General features: G+C 39.8%; 1 protein-coding gene across 1 annotated transcript in view; it reads right to left on the reverse strand.

Annotated features, from left to right (window-relative positions):
- LOC136857482 (tudor domain-containing protein 1) overlaps positions 1–18,817 on the reverse strand; it is a 305,315-nt gene that overhangs the window by 219,708 nt on the left and 66,790 nt on the right. Inside the window, exons 3-4 of the mRNA XM_067136158.2 lie at positions 3,012–4,143; positions 1,096–1,238 (exon numbers count right to left, since the gene is read on the reverse strand). Of these exons, the coding sequence (XP_066992259.2) occupies positions 1,096–1,238; positions 3,012–4,110 (1,242 nt within the window). The 5' untranslated portion in view covers positions 4,111–4,143. The remainder of the gene's footprint in view (positions 1–1,095; positions 1,239–3,011; positions 4,144–18,817) is intronic.

Raw genomic sequence — 18,817 nt, forward strand, 5'->3', positions numbered from 1 at the left:
ATCGAGAAGCAGCTACGATTATTTCTATGTTTGGTTTCACATGCATATGTGAAAGGTATTTTTTTCCTCTTTTGACTTGTATGAAAACTAGATTGCGTGTGAGTAGGCTTATTTCTGATTATAATTTAAAGAAGGTTCTCAGAATTGCTGTCAGCCGTCCCTTCTTCCAGGTATAACTGGTATCATTGCAAAGAAAAAAGGAAAAGAAGAGCTAGAGAAGATAAATTGTCTGCTCAAATCAAATTGAAAGAAGAGTGTTTTAACACCGGTAACATTGTCCCATACAATAGTGTCATCGCTCACCGCACATATAAACATTTCGGAGTGAGAGGAGAATCAGCGGGGAAGGTACAGAAGGCGAAGACAGGCCATACAGGTGAGACAGGTGTAGGGGAAGTGGAGTGGGGGTTTGCACTCTGGTCAACCTAGTGAAGTCGTCTCCTGCACCTTGCGCCGTGCAGTGCATGGGCGCATCCACCCTGAGAGGCCCTGCCATAGAGAAACGGGACAAGGGCTGGACACATGTCCTTGACTGCACAAACAAGCTGCTAAAGACATCTTTATGAGCAAGTGTTTTCTTTTTTTAACCCCTTATGAAATTTAGCAAGTCATGGCAACATATGGGTTAATGTGAACTCATATTCCAATCTTAGCTCAATGTTCTTTATTTTGTTAACAAGAGTGAATACATGTGGCTGTGGTTATTATAACATAACTGTGTTTGATTACGAAGACAGTGAATCCGGACTTTGCTTCATCAGTCTCATTTTACCACAAACACATCTTCAGCCTACCCGTGTGTGCCGCACAACTCTGGCCTAGCTCTGAACTACTCCAAACATAAACATTGGAAATACAGAGTTACTTCAAGCATCAATGTTGTGGTCATGATTTAGCTAAAAAGATTCTGATATATTTTATTACTAATCTGTAGACAAGTCCTTCCACATCAAATCAAAGACAACAGCAGCAAGAGCTGATGATGATGTAGAATAAATACTGTGAAAGACTTGTCATCAATGACTGTTTCAAGGAACCAAATGTCTGGCATGGCCTCCACTGAATTATCTGGTCAACAGAGCGAAGTGTACATACCTGCACATAACTGGTGATATTATCCTGGATTTCCTCAGCTAGAAGTGGATCAAGGTGCACATAAAACTTTGAGACACTCTCAATAAATACGATATGCACTGGCAACTGCTGACCTGGCAATAATTCGAGATCAAATTGAGACTCTGTGAAAGAGAAACACAACATTTCAGGTTACCATTAGATGAACTGAACTAAAACAAACATGATGACAGGTGGTTTCGGAAGAGGAGAGCTACTTTGTACTTAAACACTCCTTTCACCTTCTCTTTTAATAACAAACCCAGCTAAAACTAACATCATTTAGCAGCAGGATATTGCGTAAATTACAGGTCACTATCGAAAGGAAATTGTTATGGCAATTCATTAACATTAGAAATACAATTTTCTGCTCAAAGTGGAATCCTTGTTTGTCCTTCTTTTTCTTTATGTCGCAATGACACAGATAGCTCTTATGGTGACGATGGGATAGGAGAGGCCTAGGAATGGGAAGGAAGGTACAGCCCCAGCATTTGCCTGGTGTGAAAATGGGAAACTACGAAAAACCATCTTCAGGGCTGCCGACAGTGGGGTTCGAACCCACTATCTCCCGATTACTGGATACTGGCCGCATTAAAGCGACTGCAGCTATCGAGCTTGGTGTTCGTCTTGTTGGGGTGTGTGTATGTGCCTTATATGAAAGTTTAAATTTTCTTCGTCCTGAAAAGTCAAGGCCTACACAATTAAATTCAGCATATGCAGTGAAATGCCAATATACTAATCTCAAAGGGATCCCATTATTTTTGTTATAGTGAAATTTCGTTGAACCAAAAACTGATTACATTTGCCTAGAAATTATTTCCCATAATAAGAAATAACAAATATAAGAAACAATGAAGTTTATCATAGCAAAAATGTATGCTGAACAGGTTTATACCAGGTGGTCTACCCGCCCTTTGTGGTCCATTTTTATGCAATCTGCTGCATTTGCTACAACCCTAAACCAACGTGTGAGTTCTGGGCTAGAAGACAGCAGGAATCATGGGTACCTCAAATGAACTCTTCAAACAAGCACAGATACAAAGAACATGTACCTTACAACAGAAGGTGCACAGACAGACCAGAAGAGCTATTGTATAGACTGGGAACTTTTCAATCGATATCCTGCTCGACCGATCGCGTCCATGTACGGAAAATGGCTAATAATAGGAAAACAATTGTATTATAAAAAGGGTGAATGAATTTCAATTATGTTTTGAAATAATTTAGTTAAATATGTGCAAATAGGCAAAATTTTAATTTGTTATACATGTAAGTTTGAAATTTGTTGAAATGTGTTAACATACATTAAAGAGGAAAAAGGCCTAGACGGCAGCGCGTCGGCCTCTCACCGCTGGATACCGTGATTCAAATCACGGTCACTCCATGTGAGATGTGAGATTTGTGCTGTAAGAGAGGTAACTGCTGTAAGAGAGTATCTGTATTTGTGCTGGACGAAGCGGAGGCGGGGCAGGTTTTTCTCTAAGTACTCTGGTTTTCCTTGTCATCTTTCATTCCAGCAACACACTCCATTATCATTTCATAGCATTTATCAGTCATTAATAAATCACCTTGGGAGTGGCGACCCCATCATACTAATAGCCTCTATATGGTTCATTCATTCCATCCCTGACCTGGTCAATGACTGGAAAACAGGTTGTAGGTTTTCATTTTCAAAGAGGGAAAAGGAAAGGGGCCTAAAAATAATTTTGCAACTCTGAACATTCGTTACAGCAGCATTTTAATGTAATACTGAGAAATATACATAGTAACCTTTCTTTTGGGACATATAAATTCCAATTACAGATGTTGGACAAAATTGGTAGGAAGCAATCATCTAATCCTATCAAGAATCCATCTGACTTGAAAGTAACAAATAAAATACTTGCCTTCTTACATACCTTCTAGTTCGCACTCCTGTGCCAAGTGACCTTGGACCAATCTTGTTGCTACACTCTCGTCTTGCAGAAACAAGCCAACATTATATTTACCATCCTGCAGTTTATAAAAAACACACTTCAACATTTCAGCACCAAACACATCAACGTAGTCCTTTAAATCAGGAGACCACACAGAATTTGCAGGCTTCACTCCTTCGAGCGAACAGAGAATAGCATGACGCGGTAAAGACAAAAACCGTGGCTCCATGTTCCACAAGTCTGACAGCGTCACCACTTCACTATTACCATAGTCCACATATTCAACCAAGTAAGACATTTCTCCTTTCTGTTCCTTGATTTCTCCTCTATACAAAACACCATCCGCAGGATAATTTGCGATGACAGGAGTTCCTACACTGATGTCGCCCCTCACCGGAGATAAATCCTGCCTACTCTCCTGAATCTCCTTACTCAAATCTTGGAAATCATTTTCAAAGCTCAAATCTTGGCAATAAAATACATCTGGGCTGACAAACCAGGACACTAGGACATCAGCACAAGTTTGAGGGGATAACACTCGACGTTTGTAACCATGAGATGAAATCCTCACCTTAAGAGTCTCAGTCTGGGATACCTGCTGCTTGACCACAGGTTTGATGGAAAAAGCATCGCAACACTTTTCGAGCTTCAAACCAAGCCGCTCATTGAATGATACTCCTACAGGGTCTGCTATATCACTGAGAATAACATCCACTGTTTTTCCCCTTTTCTGTACAAACACAGCCTGCAGGAGGTCACACCCATTGATCCATTCAAAGAATGACTCTCTCATCTGACCAGACCAAACACCAGCTCCAGCAGGACTACAGACAATTCCTTGAGCAGGCAAGGACATGAACTGGGGCCTGATTTCCAGCACTTCTGTTGGAAAGACATCTTCACGATTACCATAGTCCACAAAATACACTCCAACATGATTTATGGAGGCACTCTCAACAATGGCACGGTACCACCTCCCATCGACAGAATACCGTGCAATACATGGAGTGCCAAGTCTTAAAGATGATTCTGCAATTGGTTTTCTTTGGCCAGAGTCACAATGTGAAGATATTTCTTGCATTAAGGTGGTCAGCTTGTTGAGAGTCTTTCCAAGCTACAAACAAAAAGAGAATAAATTATATTTATTAAATTGCATATAATTAAAAGTATAACAGGGTAGTTAAGAAAAACAAAGAAGAAATAGATATAGAAAGAGCACTTAAGAAAAAACAAAATTTTAAAAAATAGATATACACTGCCTGACAAAAAATTGAAGCACCCAGAAGGGGAGGAATCTTCACGTGATGAGAGGTGATTACAAAATTGAGTCAAATTTACAAAGAACTTTTCATACGACCCCCCCTCTGGCCTGGATGCATGCACTGATTCAGTTGGGAAGTTTGTCACAAAGCCATTGTATTTTCTCCTCAGGCAAGCTGGACCACAACTGTTGTAACTGGTCCTTGATATCCTGGGTACTGGCACTGGGACGGAATTGACATCCGAGCTGGTCCCCGCGTTCTATTGGGGACAGATCTTGGGAGCTTGGTGAACACAGGAACATTACACAGACAGATCATAGAGACACGTGCCATGTGTGGACGAGCACTGTCCTGTTGAATACTGGCACCACGATGCTGTCGCATGAGAGGTAACACACGAGGACGCAGGATGTCCGTGCCGTACCGCTGTGCCGTCAGAGTCCCCTCAGTCACTACCAGTTGTGACCTGAAGTCACACCCGATGGCACCCCACACCATGACACCAAGAGTAACACAGCTGTGCCTCTCCGAAACATTGCAAGAATAGGACCTCTCCCCAGGTTGTTGCCATACCCGCAGACAAGGGTCATCCGGGGTTGTGCAGAACCCCGATTCATTGCTAAACACAATGCAACACCATTCATCAGCAGTCCATGCTTCCCGGTTACGCCACCACTCCAAATGCAACTGTTTGTGTTTTGGTGTTAACGACAGCCAACGCATGGGACGGTAATTCCCTAGCCCGGCTGCTGTCAGCCTCTGGCCAATGAAGCAGGATGACAGAGAATGGTGCAGGAGGTACATTACTTGTTCTCGGATGGCAGGCGCAGATGTAAAAGTGTCACAACGTGCTTCATGCACAATACGGCGATCCTACCTTGTGGTGGTCGACCTGAACCTCGATGACGAGTATGCCTGCCCTCATGTTCCTATGCAGTCCAAAGCTGGGCCACTGCCACGTCCAAATGCCCCACAATTGTACAATTCGACCAGCCAGGCAAATGGAGACTCACACTGAAGCCCCTTTCAAATGCTGCCAGGTGTTGATAATGCTGCCACACACGAGTCCCCGTGTCTTTCACAGTGATCACTCAAGTAAGTAGAATCAATGCTAGGACTCAGCTAAAGGCCTTGTGGTCAATGATCACCTGGGCCCCTTAAAAAGTCACCTCTTAAGACAGGCAGGGGATAATGTGGATGTTATTTTACCGCCCCCACCCATGGGGGGGATTCCAGCTGATGTCAGGGACTGTAAGGCTTCAGCCACAGTGTAGGCGGCGAGCGGAGTGTTGCCGCTGTCAAAAGTTGAGGAGTGGGGGAGGAGGGAGCGTTGGTGTGAACATCTTGCAAGAGTCGCTAAGCAGCGCGGTGTGTCCCCTGCACGTGGTGATTAGATAATGGCGGTTTCAAAGTTTTCCCATTTGTCGTTACTTTTAGAAAATTCTTATCTAAAATGAAGAGTTCAAAGTAGGGTCAGAAGAGAATTTGGTGGTCATCGAATTAATAAACAACGTTAAATGTGTGGAGAATTTCATCGCTTATATGGAGAACTTAGGAGATTTCCTGATAGATTTTTCGAATATACTCGTATGTCTATTCAAACGTTTGACTTCTTACTAAACAAACTTAAGGCGCGACTACAGAAGCAAGTCACCAATTTCCAGAGACCCATCAGCCCTGCAGAAGGACTAATCATTACAATAAGGTAAGGCTATTTTTGAATTAAATGCACAGGTTCTTGCATTCTATAAGTAATGGTGCAATTGTATATATAACTTAAATTGATTAGTTCTGTTACCGCTACTACAGTGGTTACACAAAACAAAGCACTAAACACAATAAGGGGGGGGGAAGTAAGAGCAACTACACAATGTCAGAAAACACTACACACTCAGCGAAACATCAGCTGGACTACGCGGATATCCGCCAATAACAACATAATACGTAAATATCGGTAGGGCCAACTAGTGGACAATAAACCAGGAAGGTGGAAGGAGCTAGGACTTTACCGAGGGCATGGACATGGCTTAGGTTGTGGTTTCCGAAATAATTTGCCGTAATCCTTAAATTTGAAAAATATTATTTACAAATTAAATTTTACAAATACATTCCAAAACAAAATCCACCAACTTGCAACTTACGAACTATAAGCTCTGTGATACACATAACTTAGAGGTTCTTTGATAATGCTTTTCTGCAAGTTCAAAATTTCAAACCAACTATACATCTAGTTACCAATGCAGTTGTACAATGCAATTTACAGTGAAGTAAACGTACTCTCCAAAACTCTAGCGTACATCAAGTGACACTGAACTACCAGAGGTAAACCCCAAGGGAAATATATTAAACTACAATCTACATATTTTGTGAAACAAGAAATGGGAATGCCTCGAAAACAAACCGGCACCCAGCTGAAAAGCTAAGGCGTCATAAAAAATTAATTTGGAGAATCTAGGTTAGGCTAGGGCAGACTCCTATATAAAATAGCAACCGAACATTACGGAAATTTTAGCCGGAACGAAATTCAGGAGTGCTTACCCGAAGGGGGCCCATCCCGGAAGCGAGGCGTCACACACGACGTAAAACTTCAGACAGACCAAGGCAGACTAAGGCAGACCAGGCCAAGACAAGACAAGACAGACCGAATTATCACGAACGCAGCTTCGCTCTCTATATATAGGTAAACCCTGGCCTTGGAGTAGCCAATCAGAATGCATGAGTCCGCCCATCCCCACCTAGTTTCACCAATCACAATTCCTACTTTCAGTCGCGAACTTTAACTAAACTTCTCAAATACGCATGTTCGCGAATCTTCCATTTCCAGAATAGTTAGAAAATGCCTTCTAGAACACATAACCAAAAACGCAACACACCCTGTTCAAAAATTCATGTAACTTTCTGGATACTTCCATTAAGTACAGAACTGTAATCTACTTTTTACAAATACATATGTTACAAATATTACACTGTACAAGTTAGGTCGTTTCAGATAAAACATTACCACACTTTACAAATAAAGGCTTCAATAAACATTTTCCACTTCCACTACATTGTTCACCTGTGACAAGTTCTATGCCTCCATTAATTTTTATGGAAGAAATTGAGTCACATTCATTATAAATACATCCTACATGGCAAGGAAAAGTAAATAAGAACAAGTTAGCTTCTACTTAAAAAAAGAAAAATGTTAGAATATTAGAAAAAATATTAGAAAAGAATGAAAGTTCCAAGGGTTTCAGTCTGTTTCACTTGCTTCGTGTCTTTACTAAATTTAAAACTTCAAGCAAGAGTGTACTTTGCAATGTTAATTTTTCCACCGCGCTTAAATTCGTCATATGCCGCAAAAGAGTCATTAAGAAACCGTAATCGGGATCACTGAAATCTGCCTTTGTTGTTCTAATAATATGTCCATCTTTTTTTTCCCCTCGAACTCCAGCATCTTCTCATCGAATGGACCGATTTTACGCCTCCGGGCTCTTGGTTTTGGTGTTGTGGTATCCAAGGACACATTTGTCTGTTGCAATACCTCCTCACCATCACTGCCAATAGTATGTTCACTTTCCCCCACATAAGAGGCGCTTGATGGCGATGGCATCTCTTGTAGGTAGAGGTTTCGCTCAGTTCTACCGGGAAGAACGACATCCTTTGGCGTGAAAATATGGCCAAGATGATTTTACGGTTTTTGCTTCGGAACCACTATATGTCTTTGGAATCTTCTGGAGTTCCTTCCGAAACTGTCTTTCAAATTCTTCCACTTGTTTTTTGCCACGTCTCCTGAAGTAGAACACAGTAATAAATATTTAATAACTACTGTATGTGGTAATTAATATAATCTTATATTAGCCCTAATGGCTTAAAATTAATAAAATACTTAAAGAATATTTCTAACACTGTTCTTATTTTCTAGGTTTCTAGCGATAGGGGTATCGTTTCTGTCACTGGCATTTTACTTCAGGGTAAGAAAATCTACGGTTTCTGTAATAGTGAAAGAAACCTGTGAGGTTATCTGGAATGAACTGGTTGAAGAATTCGTGCCACAACCAACTGAAGAAAAACTAAACAAAGTGGCCACTGACTACTATGAACGCTGGGGGTTCCCTAATTGCTTTGGTACAATCAACGGAAAGCACTGTCAGATAAAGTGCCCTCCTAATCCGGATCCAGTTATTTCAATTTCCCGTAGTACTATAAGGTGTTGCTGAAGCAGACAAAAGATTTTTAACTACTGAAGGGGCGTTGAGAGGAAAACAGAGTGATGGAGGCATTTTCACAACTTCCACTCTTTTCAATTTTATGGAAACCAATCATTTTAATGTGCCCAGTGATAAAGGACTACCGAACTTCTTGGAGATGAAGCCTATCCTCTAAAACCTTACCTCATGATGCCAAAACCATGGAGACGACAAATGCCTAGAAGGGAAAGGTTTAATAAACACTTATCTAGTGCTCGAAAATGTGTGGAATGTGCATTCGGAATTTCACGTGCTAAGTGGCAATTTCTGGATACAAATATTGACACAAACATGGAAAAGGCCATCACTTTCATCAAATGTGCTTGTGTCCTCCATAATCTAATAAGGGTAAAGGGTGATGACAGTGATCTACACTATCGTGAAGTGACTTTACTATTTCCAGAAAATGAAACTGTCCAAACTTGTGGGTACTTAGATCGCAGGAACAACAGTAGCAGTGAATATGCGAGACAAATAAGAGAGTATTTCACTGATTATTTCAATGACTTGTAAACTGTCTGTTGGTATCACCACATCATCATAATCACAAACAGAATTAAAACTGCAGACTTAGAAATAATTTACATTAATAACTTACTGTAATTAAATAGAATGGCATATTGTAACTAACAGTAAAGGGAAACAGATAGAAATAAGTACTGCTAAAACAATTTACGCCAAAGGTTTCTTCTGAGTTGTAGACCGAGCAAATTTGTCGATAACCTCACAGAAAATTGTTCTCAGTGTTAGTAGTACGTAAACACTAGAACATTCATTTTTCTGTCCCAAAGGACTCCTTTTAGTATTTTTAGTATTAGTAGGCCTATTAAAATGCAAATTTCATATCTCATTTAAGTACTTTTATAAAAGTCAGATGCAATGCCGAAAACAAGTTTCCATCGGAGTAATATGTTACAAAATATAATAATATTAATTAAACAATGATAATAGGACGTAAAATAACAATAATAATAATGTGTAAGTTACTAAAGCCAATATTGTTTATATTCATAACCGTGTTTGATTTTTAGTTGAATTTAGCTGCTAGTATATTTAACATCGTTCCAATCTCCTTCCAGGCTTTCCTTGTCATTCATAGGTTTTTGAAGTTCTTCTCTCTGTCATTCCATAGGAAAGTGCGGGATTGAACTTCAGAAATTAACACTTCCTTCTCTGCTCTTGTTAACTCATGAATAGTCATTGCGAGCGGCACAGCTGAAACCTCAAACAGGAGTGTGCGGCTGGCGGCAAGCAGCGTTGTCCTTGAACCAACTTCCCCTCCAAAATGATGCTCCGCTCGCACTATGGCCACATGCATTTGCTAACACAGGTTTCAGTTTCATCCACGCTGCCACACAACGCAACGCTCTGCTCGCCACTTGCACTGTGGCCGAAGCCTAAGACATATACTAAATTTAGGACTACTTGCAGCAATTTCCTTCCGAAATGTTGCTGACTGTTGTGTGACTGGTGATGTATGAAAGACTGCATGGTTGGCCCATTATGGTACGTAAATGAATTTGTGATTTTAAAATTAAAATACCCAGTTATTTCCTAGAAGTAATATTAACACTTATTATCATTACAAATAATAGTGTGTCATCATCATCTTCATTTCCCATTTCCAGCCTCCCAGGTCGGGTTGTGAATCAAGGACCTCCATCGCTGCCTGTTTCTCCACCACTCTTCCCCCTTTTTAAGTTCTTCTGGTTTTCCTCCCCTCTTCTCTATGTACTCCCACACTGAATCTATCCACCTCTTTCGGGGTCTTCCTCGTGGTCTCTTTCCTGTTAACTTCTCTGAAAAAGCTTTTCTATTGGCACTCTCTCTTCTCCCATTCTCATCATATGCTCATACCACTTAAGATCAAGTGTAGTTTCTGTGCGTCTTATCTCCATCTATACGTTAGAACTATGCTCCGTTTGTGGTTTTTAGGCAGTATTTTGACACTGCATTAAGTGTTTAGTGTGTGTTAGTGTTATCTAGGTAGTTTATGATCGTTTATCACCTATTTTAGGCATAAATATTTCTTACTGTCGTGCCCTAAGTATCAGCCATATTGTTTTTGCGTGCATTCGATCCATAGATAACACTACGAAGAGAGAAACTTGATATACCTGTACAGGTTTACATTCTTTGCCTTAAGTGTCAGTCATTTTGATTGACTTGCCACCAATACTGTGGTAGTCATGGAGAAGATAGACGCTATGTATGGCCTTCCCGATATTCTTAAGACTCAGAGTCTACACTTCTGATTGCGGGGACAACGTTGCTCAACGTCCGTAGGTTTTACCTGAAATTTCCCTACACGTGTCCTCCGGGTGGTGCTAACTGAGCAACAACATTGGTTGCCAGATAATCCTTTGGATCTCCTGGCATAAATCACATCATACAATGGAATGTAAGTCTGAGGTCCCACTGTCTAGAAAGTTAGGTCATTGCCTGACGATTTTCAGTTGAATATAGAAGGCATTAGTTGATCTAAATGCCAAGTATTACACAAGATCTTGGTCGATAACAACGTTGACATAGCCCTAATTCAGGAAACACATGCAGGAGATGTAACCGAACTTCTTTCAAGAGGCTCCATACCTGGATTTGAATTATTAGGTGCCACCTATGACAAGGTCTATGGCAGGGCCTCTCAGGGTGCATGCGCGTGGTGCATGCACTGTGCACGGTGCAAAAGACAACTTCGCTTGGTTGACCAGAGTGCAGACCCCCCACTCCTCTCTCCCTACACCTGTCACCCCGTTCAGCCTGTCTCCGCGTTCCTCACCTTCACTGCTGTTTCTCCCCCACTGCGAAATGTTTACGTGTGGTGAGCGGAGACGCACAGTTGTATGGGACAAGGTTACCAGTGTTATTAAAAAAATTAAAAAAGTGAATTAGAAATACACATATATGTTTGAGAGGAATGTAAACATAATTTAAAAAAAAAATGCAGAACCCGTAACCAAAATGAAAATGCTACAGTACTGGAACAAAACTCATTTGTGGATATAGAATGCTCTTCTTCAAGCTGTTTCAACTTCCTTAATTCTTTCTCTCTGACGTCTCCTATGATTTCACAATAATTTTTCCGAATGTAGTCTGTTGTAATGTCTTTCAATAGATGATTTTCTTACGCACGTAATTATCGTCCCACAGATTAAGCATTTGGCGTTATCGTCACGACAAACAAACAAACAAAAAAAAATATGAAAGTTCCCAGTTCGATTGAAATGGACTTTCGGAAGTCTTTGCTTTCTTTGAAACAGGTTGCTCCATTATTATGTTGTTGTTGTGCGCTTGTCTATTTCACTGATAAACACGTCGTCTACCACCAAACGCTTCGTCGCTCTCAGCACACTACACCATCCGAGTCAAGCCGAGTTGAGGCGAAGCGCACCGATGCACAGTGCACAGAGCCTATGCACCTCGCTCTGCACGTGTGAGAGTTTGGGCGTTTGAGAGGCCCTGGTCTATGGTATTGCAACATATGTACGAACCAATATAGAAAATGCATAGTTCTGATTTTGGTATCCATGAGATTGTTTCCAAGATAGGAGAAGTTACTGTGGTTAATATTTATAAACCTCCGGGGATAACTTGGCTTGCGCATGTACTCCATACTCAGTCATCCTACGATATATGTGGGAGATTTCAATAGCCATCATGAAATGTGGAAATATTCTCGCAATGATGATAATGGAATAGCTTTGGTTGATTGGACTGAACAACACAACCTCGACCTTGTTTTTAATGCCAAAGATCTATGTACATTTCGGTCCGCAGCCTGGAAGACAGACCATAATCCCGACCTGTGTTTTGTCTCTTCCGATAATAATCTCCAACCCTTGCCGATGTCGAGACAGGTTATGGCAGACTTTCCACACAGCCAACATCGACCAGTTCTTCTGGAAATGGGCCATAGTAACCCAATAATAAGGTCCTTTCCACACCCTAGATGGAACTTCAAGAAAGCTAATTCGACTCTGTTCTCGGAAAATCTTGATACATGCGTCGGTTGGATTCCTCCCATAAGGTCCAATTACAAGCGATTTGTTGGTGCTATCATAAGTACAGCAAAGAAATGTGTCCCAAGAGTCTACCGTAGGGAATATGTCCCTGGCTGGACTGAGAAATGTGAGAAACTTTATGAGGAATTCTCTGTAAGTAACGACCGAGAAATAGCTGATGAACTGCTATACCAACTTGACGCTGCAAGATGTGCTAAATGGACAGAGACTGTTGAATCCATGGACTTCCAAAAATCAAGTAGAAAGGCCTGGTCTCTCCTTAGGAAGCTTGGTGGAGGCAAACCATCACACCGTACTAACGGCGCTGTTACACCAAATCAAATTGCATCCAACATAGTCAACACTTCAAGAGCTCCTCAAAATAAACAACACACGATCAAAGTTAAGAAGGAATTAAGAGAGCTCAAGAAAATATGCACCTCGAATTCTGAATATCCCACTCCATTCACTCCAGAAGAAGTTACAATAGCAATGAAAGATATGAAAGCAGGAAAGGCTCGAGGTTTCGATGGTAGTCATCCAGAGTTCCTTCTCAACTGTGGTAAAACTGTAAGAATATAGTTAGCTAAATTTTTCACAGACATTCTTCTATCAGGCAATATACCCCATGAATTAAAGAGGGCAAAAATCATTGCTATTCTTAAACCTGGCAAACCTAACAACGAACCTCAAAGCTATAGACCCATTGCTCTGCTTAGCATGATCTATAAACTTCTGGAAAGAATTATTTATAACCTATTTGCCATATCATTTTCAAAAGCTTACCTGTTGAACAAGCTGGCTTCCGGCTGCACCGAAGCTGTACAGATCAGGTCCTTTCTATGACAACATTCATACAGGCTAATTTTCAGAAACACCAGAAAACTTCAATTGCCTTCGTTGATCTAACAGCAGCATACGATACTGTGTGGAGACAAGGATTGATTCTCAAACTTCTACGAATCATTCCATGCCTGCACATTGGAAATCTTATTAACAACATGCTCAGTAACAGAAACTTCCGGGTTTGAAGTGGCAATAGTATGAGCTCACTGAGGAATCTTAATAATAGTCTCCCACAAGGTTCTGTGTTGGCTCCCCTTTTGTTCTGTTTATATATAGCAGATATGCCAGAGACTACATCTAGGAAGTTTGGGTACGCAGATGACTGGGCCCTTAGCCATATAGACTTCGAAGTTACCGAGGATATTCTAACCAGAGACCTATCTACTATGGGACGATACTTTCGTGATTGGAGGTTACAGCCAAGTGCAGCAAAGACAGTAGTTGCTTCGTTCCATCTCAACAATAAACAAGCAAATAGAGAACTGAAAGTTCACTTTGATGGCAGATTACTCTCACATACCAAGTATCCAAAATTTCTAGGAGTCATTCTAGATAGGACTCTTAGTTTCAAAGAACATCTTAGCAGAACTGCCGCCAAACTCAGAACCAGAAATAATATCCTGCAGAAACTGTGCGGCACTATGTGGGATCAACAGCTTCTACACTTCGGACTTCTGCCCTTGGGCTAGTTTATCCCTTGGCTGAACACTGTGCTCCAATCTGGATAAACAGCGCTCATGTTAAGCTTGTTGATACTCAGCTCAACCAAACCATGCATTTAATATCAGGGACAATCAGATGTACTCCAACATACTGGCTGCCATCATTAAGTCACATACCACCTCCATCCGTGAGAAGAGAACAAGCACTTATCAAGGTGTACAATAATATGTGCAACAATTCTTCTCTTCCTGTACATCTTGACCTCCCTGTTATTAACAGGAAGATACTTCGCTCTTGCCATCCTCCATTGAATACTGCAAGAAAGCTTGCTGAAAGTAATTTCAACATGATTGACAGCTGGAAGCAATTATGGAAGACCTCTGCAACACCAGAACAACAAGCTATGCCATGCATCACATCTAAGCCACCAGGTTTTGAGCTCGCCAGAAAAATTTGGTGTACTCTAAACCGAATCAGAACGAATTGTGGTAGATGTGCAGACTCCCTTTATAAATGGAAGAAAATTCCATCTCCCGAGTGTAGTTGTGGTGCTGAAAGACAAACTGTTCAGCATATTATCCAAGAATGCCCTCTATCAGCCTTCTCAGGAGATTCAGCCGAGTTCCTGATGGCTACTCAAAATGGTGTTAATTATATTAGAGATACCAATCTGACATTTTGACTTAATGTTTTCAGATGTGAAAATAATTTTAAAATACTTTTATTGTGATGTGATTGTAAACCATACGATAAATAATAATCTATCCTGTCTTGAAGTTTCACGATTCCTGTCCTTTTCCTTCTCTTCATTTCTAATTTCATCCTTTCTGGTCTTGCCCTCGATAGCTCTTAGGAATTTCATCTCTGCTGCCTGTATTCTACTCTCCTCTTGTTTTGTAGTAGTCCATGTTCCAGCTGCATAGGTTAGTATGGGTTCATAATAGGTTGAATATAATACTTCCTTACATTTCTTTGGGACATCTCGGTTCCACAAAATACCCTGTACACTCTGGTAGAAGCTATTTGCTTGTTGTATTTGTTTCCCAATTTCCTCGGTTATCTTTCCATCTTCTGTGATCACACTTCCCAAGTACTTGAAACTTTTAACCACTTCCAGAATGTTACCATTCAGTTTTATCTTTCTTCTTCCTTCCTTCGCCTTGTCATCACTATAGTTTCATCCCAAATTTTTCTATCTCTTGATTCCATACATCTACTTGTTTTTGCACTTCCATTTCATCCTCACCCCATATCACCATATCATCTGTAAACATGGCTTTTGTTGCCTGTCTTCCCAATCTGAAGTAATAGATGGTATTAGTGATCATGAAGCTGTTTTTGTCGTAGTTAAAAATAAATGTGACAGAAAGGAAGGTCTTAAAAGTAGGACTATTAGGCAGTACCATATGGCTGATAAAGCAGGCATGAGGCAGTTTCTAAAAAGTAACTATGATTGGTGGAAAACGGTAAATAAAAATGTAAACAGACTCTGGGATGGGTTTAAAGAAAATGTTGAGGAATGCAAAAAACAGGTTTGTACCTTTAAGGGAGGTTAAGGAATGGTAAAGACCCATCTTATTATAATAGAGAAATAAAGAGACTAAGAAGGAGGTGCAGGCTGAAAAGAAATAGAGTTAGAAATGGCTGTGGAAGTAAGGAGAAATTGAAGGAACTTACTAGAAAATTGAATCTAGCAAAGAAGGCAGCTAAGGATATCATGATGGCAAGCATAATTGGCAGTCATACAAATTTTAGTGAAAAATGGACCGGTATGTATAGGTATTTTAAGGCAGAAACAGGTTCCAAGAAGGACATTCCAGGAGTAAGTAATGAACAAGGGGAGTGTGTATATGAGGATCTTCAAAAGGCAGAAGTATTCAGTCAGCAGTATGTAAAGATCGTTGATTACAAGGATAATGTCCAGATAGAGGCTAAAGGCTAAAGAAGTATTAAAATTTACTTATGATAACAATAATATTTACAATAAGATGCAAAAGTTGAAAACTAGAAAAGAGGCTGGAATTGATAAGATTTCTGGGGATATACTAAAGACAATGGGTTGGGATATAGTACCATACCTGAAGTACTTATCTGATTATTGTTTGGTCAGAGGAGCTATACCAGATGAATGGAGAGTTCCTATAGTAGCCCCTGTGTATAAAGGAAAGGGTGATAGACATAAAGCTGAAAATTATAGGCCAGTAAGTTTGACATGCATTGTATGTAAGCTTTGGGAAGGCATTCTCTCTGATTATATTAGACAGGTTTGTGAAATTAATAACTGGTTCGATAGAAGGCAGTTCGGTTTGAGGAAAGGTTATTCCACCGAAGCTCAACTTGTAGGATTCCAGCAAGATATAGCAGATATCTTGGATTCAGGAGGTCAAATGGACTATATTGCGATTGACCTGTCTAAAGCATTTGATAGGGTGGATCATGGGAGACTACTGGCAAAAATAAGTACAATTGGACTAGACAAAAGAGTGACTGAATGGGTGGCTATATTTCTAGAAAATAGATCTCAGAGAATTAAAGTAGGTGAAGCTTTATCTGACCCTGTAATAATTAAGAGGGGAATTCCTCAAGGCAGTATTATTGGACCTTTATCTTTTCTTATATATATAAATGATATGAGTAAAGGAGTGGAATCAGAAGTAAGGCTTTTTGCGGATGATGTTATTCTCTATAGAGTAATAAATAAGTTACAAGATTGTGAGCAACTGCAACGTGACCTCGAAAATAATGTGAGATGGACAGTAGGCAATGGTATGTTGATAAATGGGGTTAAAAGTCAGGTTGCGAGTTTCACAAATAGGGAATGTCCTCTCAGTTTTAATTACTGCATTGATGAGGTGAAAGTTCCTTTTGGGGATCATTGTAAGTATCTAGGTGTTAATATAAGGAAAGATCTTCATTGGGGTAATCACATAAATGGAATTGTAAATAAAGGGAACAGATCTCTGCACATGGTTATGAGGGTGTTTAGGGGTTGTAGTAAGGATGTAAAGGAGAGGGCATATAAGTCTCTGGTAAGGCCCCAACTAGAGTATGGTTCCAGTGTATGGGACCTTCACCAGGATTACCTGATTCAAGAAATGGAAAAAATCCAAAGAAAAACAGCTCAATTTGTTCTGGGTGATTTCCGACAAAAGAGTAGTGTTACAAAAATGTTGCAAAGTTTGGGCGTGGTAGAATTGAGAGAAAGAAGGAGAGCTGCTCTTGTGTTGCTAAGTTGTAATGTTAAAACACTAATTTACTGGGACATGTTTCGCTTTTATTCACAAGCATCATCAGCCTATAAGCTGCCTCTGTGGATCCGTGGTAGAGTGTCGGCTTCCGGATCCCAAGATAGCGGGTTCAAACCCGGCAGAGGTAGTCGGATTTTTGAAGAGCGGAAAAAAGTCCATTCGACACTCCATGTCGTACGATGTCGGCATGTAAAAGATCTCTGGTGATACATTTGGTATTTACCCGGCAAAATTAATTAAATCTCAGCCATAGATGCCCAAGAGAGATCCGGTTTACTCTGTCTGCCATCTAGCGGACCTAGAGTAAAACGGGATGTCGAAATTGACGAGCAGACAGCCAGATGGCGTCAAATCAAAATGTCTGCACACGGTAGCTGAGGCCATACGATTATTATTATTATTATTATTATTATTATTATTATTATTATTATTATTATTATTATTATTATTATTATTATCAGCCTATACAATTGCCTCAAGGTTTGTCATATTTGGGTTGTTGTTACAAATTTCATTACATTGAATGTAAATCTAATGTCAGCGATAACAATATTTAAAACAAGAATAATATACACATTAAAAATTATGACAATATGATTTGCAATGTTAAAATGGATTAACTCTTAATTCTAAAACACATTGACGTCCAAAACACAGTTTTTACAATTTGAAAATTTGGCTAAAAATTGTTTGCAATGTTAAAATAAAATTGATTCAATTATAATTTGGCATTAAAATTTGAGTCATAAATATAAATATTGGATGTTAATATATAGGAGCCATAGTTTCTGAAGTGCGTTGGTTTCTAGAATACAGTAACATTTCAGTATTGAGAATTTTATTTAAGAATTGTGCTCTCTAAATAATGTTATTTAAAAAGACTAATTTTGCATTATGCGTGATTAGTCATGACGATAATCTAGAATTGAAGTCTTGAGTTCGTTGGAAAATGGCTTCTAAATTTGATGAGGCTTGCTGCTGCAGTTTGGCAAGTTGATCAGAGGAAGTATTAACATATTTAATTCTTGTTTGTAGCAACCAGACTGACAACTTAGTAACACAAACTGTAATTTGTATTGAAAAGGTGGATCAAAATAACCAACAAATTGTTAGTATATCATAAGTGGTATGTTCCGAACTGTCAGCGGAGAGATGGGCTTGAACCATAACTTACATCAAAACAATCAACTTCCAAGGGAGAGTCTGGTTGCTACAAACAAGAATTAAATATGTTAATACTTCCTCTGATCAACTTGCCAAACTGCAGCAGCAAGCCTCATCAAATTTAGAAGCCATTTTCCAACGAACTCAAGACTTCAATTCTAGATTATCATCATGACTAATCACGCATAATGCAAAATTACAGTCTTTTTAAATAACATTATTTAGAGAGCACAATTCTTAAATAAAATTCTCAATACTGAAATGTTACTGTATTCTAGAAACCAACGCACTTCAGAAACTATGGCTCCTATATATTAACATCCAATATTTATATTTATGACTCAAATTCTAATGCCAAATTATAGTTGAATC

The sequence above is a fragment of the Anabrus simplex genome, chromosome 1 (assembly GCF_040414725.1).
Source record: "Anabrus simplex isolate iqAnaSimp1 chromosome 1, ASM4041472v1, whole genome shotgun sequence".
NCBI lineage: Eukaryota > Metazoa > Arthropoda > Insecta > Orthoptera > Tettigoniidae > Anabrus > Anabrus simplex.